The 3,830-nt window shown below is 36.7% G+C and overlaps 1 protein-coding gene across 6 annotated transcripts; it reads right to left on the reverse strand.

The window, feature by feature from the left end:
- Positions 1 to 669: 669 nt before the first annotated feature.
- Positions 670 to 3,605, reverse strand: LOC149557064 (protein ELF4-LIKE 4-like). 6 transcript variants are annotated; one of them, XM_089831736.1, is made up of 4 exons: positions 3,492 to 3,585; positions 3,304 to 3,389; positions 2,774 to 2,930; positions 670 to 1,372 (listed from the first exon to the last, which is right to left on the reverse strand). In XM_089831736.1, the coding sequence occupies exon 4, from the start codon at positions 1,350 to 1,352 to the stop codon at positions 999 to 1,001; it is 354 nt and encodes a 117-aa protein (XP_089687862.1). In that variant the 5' UTR covers positions 1,353 to 1,372; positions 2,774 to 2,930; positions 3,304 to 3,389; positions 3,492 to 3,585; the 3' UTR covers positions 670 to 998. The 6 variants fall into 6 exon arrangements, with proteins under 6 accessions (XP_089687862.1, XP_089687864.1, XP_089687861.1 ...); XM_089831738.1 differs by having other exon boundaries at positions 2,869 to 2,930; positions 3,304 to 3,605; XM_089831735.1 differs by lacking the exons at positions 3,304 to 3,389; positions 3,492 to 3,585 and adding an exon at positions 3,205 to 3,264.
- Between the last annotated feature and the right edge of the window lie 225 nt (positions 3,606 to 3,830).

Below are 3,830 nucleotides of genomic sequence, written 5' to 3' on the forward strand. Positions count from 1 at the left end.
TAGAAATGTCTAGTTAAAGAAGTAAGCCTGGGATTTTCTGAAATATTCCGAAAATACAAGGAGTGAGCTACTTCTTGGGCAGAGAATGTGTTATCTTCAGTCTGATAGCTCGGGGCAAACAAAGATCCAGCAGGGAAAACAGTTTAGTCAGCAGGGGTTTTAATATTCAGGCTAAAAGTAGAGAGAAATTTTATCAACCGTGCTGCAGAGAGAGAAAAGACAGCATTTGGCCACATGCTTAGCTTCAGAATTTTGAGACATGAATTATCCGAACATTTTGTGTTTCCTGCAGGAATACCAATAGAAGATGGCCTGTGCTGAATAGCCAATTTTTTTGTAGAAGCAAAACCCTTAGAAGGTACCTTGATCAAAAAAACTGGGTAATATGAGAATGCATGCTACATGGGACATTAAAGAGGAGGAACCCATGACAAGTGAAAGTTACTAACCAAACTTTAAGATTAATTTTGAACAGAAAATAAATTGAATTAAATTAAATTGACTACCGATAAAAGTATTAATTTTTCAGTTTCATTATTGGTATCCTGAAATTAACATGTCATGCACAGTAAGGACATTGGTAATTATGCACGACTTCAACCATTTTAAATATTTAAGTAGTTTTCTCAAAAATCCACAAGCACCAAATTCCAATCAAGCCAGCCACAGTTGATTAATCATATCTTCTATTTTCTTCTGAATTATTCTTAAAAAGATCATGTATAAAAGCTCTTACTCATCTACAGGCACTGTCATTTACTAAATTGCAAACTACCTATTTCATTCACACCCATTCCAAAAGTGATGATATTTTTACATACATTAGATCGCAGTCCAAAATATTCTCTGCCAAACTCTATCAATGCCTCACCAGTTTGTCCTATGGCCTCTAAAATCAGACAATACTAGGCTTAGCCTGTGATTGCTGCAATGCAAGCACATTCACAGATTGTAAATACAAATGAATTGGTGATTTTACAACCTTACAGAACTCAAAACTATGGCCGAAATCTCTTTTGGCTAGAAGCAACAGAAGGTTTCCCATCAGATTTTAATGTCCCATCCGAATCACCCTCGGAGGATGTTTCCATTGACTTTGAGAATTCAGTAGACAACCCACCATAAAGATCCACCACTCTTCTGATATTATTGTTAAGCTCTCGAATCAGGCTCACATTTCGGCTTAAATTATCAGGGATCTTGGATTCATGATTTTGATTTATCTCATTAATGAGCAAGCGGTTTTGATCTAGAATATTCTGCACCTGACTAAAGCTTTTCTGAAAGGTTTGCAAGACCTTACCATCCATCTGATTTCCATTCCCAGGAACAGAGAATGCATCTCCCTCCATCTGGATATACAAATACAAACCTGCAAATCGAAATTACGGATTTATTGGATTTCAGCAAACTAATCCAAGCCTCCATTTGAAAAAATTTGAAATGAGACAGTATTCTTTAAAAGTGGCAGAACACATCCACGACCAGTCTATAAAAACTTATTTACCAAAATTTTGTGGTGCCAAATGAAGATGAAAGAATCATTGCCAAAGCAATTTTCCTTTATTCTTTTTCTAGAAACCCCCTCAACTCAAGCTAGCCTATCAGATTTTATTTGCATCTCTATTCTATCTAATCTAACATACCAATTTATATTATTACTATGCCGAAAACAATTTATTTCCTGGATTTAAAATACCTTCTGGAAATAAGTGTTCTTGATTTTATGGCATTTAAGTGTATCATTGCAGGCGGGCATTGCATTTAAAAACCTTACTTTTTAACTCGCAAGTTCCAAAAGTTGTCAACAATGGAGTATGATGAACAACACATCTAGCTGATTCCATTCACAAATTATAATGATGGACAGTTGTAGGGGCCTGTAAGCTTAAATTCTGTGATATGTGAAAAATTGGGTTGGTCACTTGACCATGATGATGGTATTGATCTAGAAAATGGATCAGCTCTGTTACATTTTTTGCCTACCAACCTCTTTTTGTGGAGGAGTCGGACCCATGTTTAGGCTCGGGATGGTTGTTTTAGCAGACTGTTCGAGTAGAGAAGTCCAGATCCATATGCAGTCTCTCATGGTCGCCTGATACTCTGATTCATTTTCTTTTCCAGGGTATCATAGTTTGCCTGGTACTTCAATGGTAAGTGAAGGACCATGTAAAACCCTCATTTATTTCTTAAGAAACTCGAAAAGGGTTATCTGCCCTCCCCCGTGCAATAAGATGCAGAGAATTAGATGTGGAAAAAGAGATTTTTGTTGATGCACTTGCTTGGATTGTGCATTTCCAGACTGCCAAATTTTAAAATGAAAATCTGATGCAAGAGGGGCAAAGGCAAGTTACTAATCACGAAACAGAGTTTGAAGGAAAGACAAAAAAATTCGACAGAACAATTAACATTTGCAACCTATAAACATTATGCGGAACAAGATCAACACAAATAAACTGGCGTATAAGTTTTGGATAAAATGAAACTGTTATATACTTTCTGCATTAGTGGCGTTGAAATTTGAAACGTACAAGGTTGAAAAACCCTTAGATCCCCAATACTAATACAATTTTCAAAAATTGTTTTCTCAAAACAATATTTCTCCTCAATAATACTTTCAGATAGAATCGAACTTTTCAACTACCTCCTGCGCCACTGGTGTTGAACCCCGGATAAAAAAAGACCGACTTTTTAATGAGCAGCAATCAAAATCCTTTTCAATAAACAAAATTCAATATTCCTCGAAGTACAAAAATTTCAGACATAAACAAACCTTTCAATTGCTTCTTTTTCAATAATTCTGAAACCCAAATACGATCTCGAACTCGAATTCTGTATAAATTCCAGACACGGACAAGAGAGCCTTACTTGGTCTCAGACTCTATCCCTTCCGCTTTCCAGATAATAACCAGGCAAATATCTCAATTCACCTGCATTGAAAACCCACAAAGCAAGTGAACCCCCATTTTTCTATATCCTGCTTGGAACAAACACTGTAATCCAGAAGTCATTGAAAACAGCTTTTCATAGGATCTAGAAACATCGATATACGCATTCCGCTAACAAGCGGCGCACCTGTTCAGCTACAGTTACTTGCATTCAACTTCAAAACTAGCCGGAGGAAATTCGAACACAAATTTAAAAAACTAAAATTAAAAGCCAAAAACCATCCCGACCAAAAAGTGATGAATCTCGGAAGCTCACTTTTACATGTCGAAATCCATGTAGGCGGATGAGAGGTCAAAAAAAAAATATCAGCAAAACAATGATTGATTGAAGAGATAAAGTTAGCGATTAGCGTACCTTAAAAACGTGGCAGATTTTCCACATCGTTGGTTCGTTCAGAAAGTGACCAGTCAGATTCGATTGGGAATCCTAAAATCTGCACACTGTTCCACTTCCGACATAATTTACTCCGTTCATCAACTCCCACTGTACAATTCCAAACTAATTACATATTTAAACGGATGATTTGGTAGGTATCCATTTACCTCCCCGGGAAAACTCCGCGTGAAGAATTTTGAACTAAAATCCCAGATGGAACAAATTCCATGATTAATGATCTGTACCTGAAATCTTGTTGGCGCCGCTACCATTATTTTTGCAAAGTGGGAAGGGAAGTATCTTGTTTAATACGAATTTAAATGCCAGTCCTGGGCCGCCATGTGGTAATTAAGCTCGGAAGATCTTTACGTTCGGGCCGAGCCTAGAATGGTACCTTTCTGCTTTCGGGAATATAAATAAAAATTCGTGCGATTGGAATGTAAGTTCCCAAGCTCTTTTTTTATTTTATTATTATTTTCTCCCTTTAGAAAGTAAAGGTGGTCAAC

The sequence above is a fragment of the Cupressus sempervirens genome, chromosome 5 (genome assembly GCF_028749045.1).
Source record: "Cupressus sempervirens isolate cs-2001-9-10 chromosome 5, ASM2874904v1, whole genome shotgun sequence".
Lineage (NCBI taxonomy): Eukaryota > Viridiplantae > Streptophyta > Pinopsida > Cupressales > Cupressaceae > Cupressus > Cupressus sempervirens.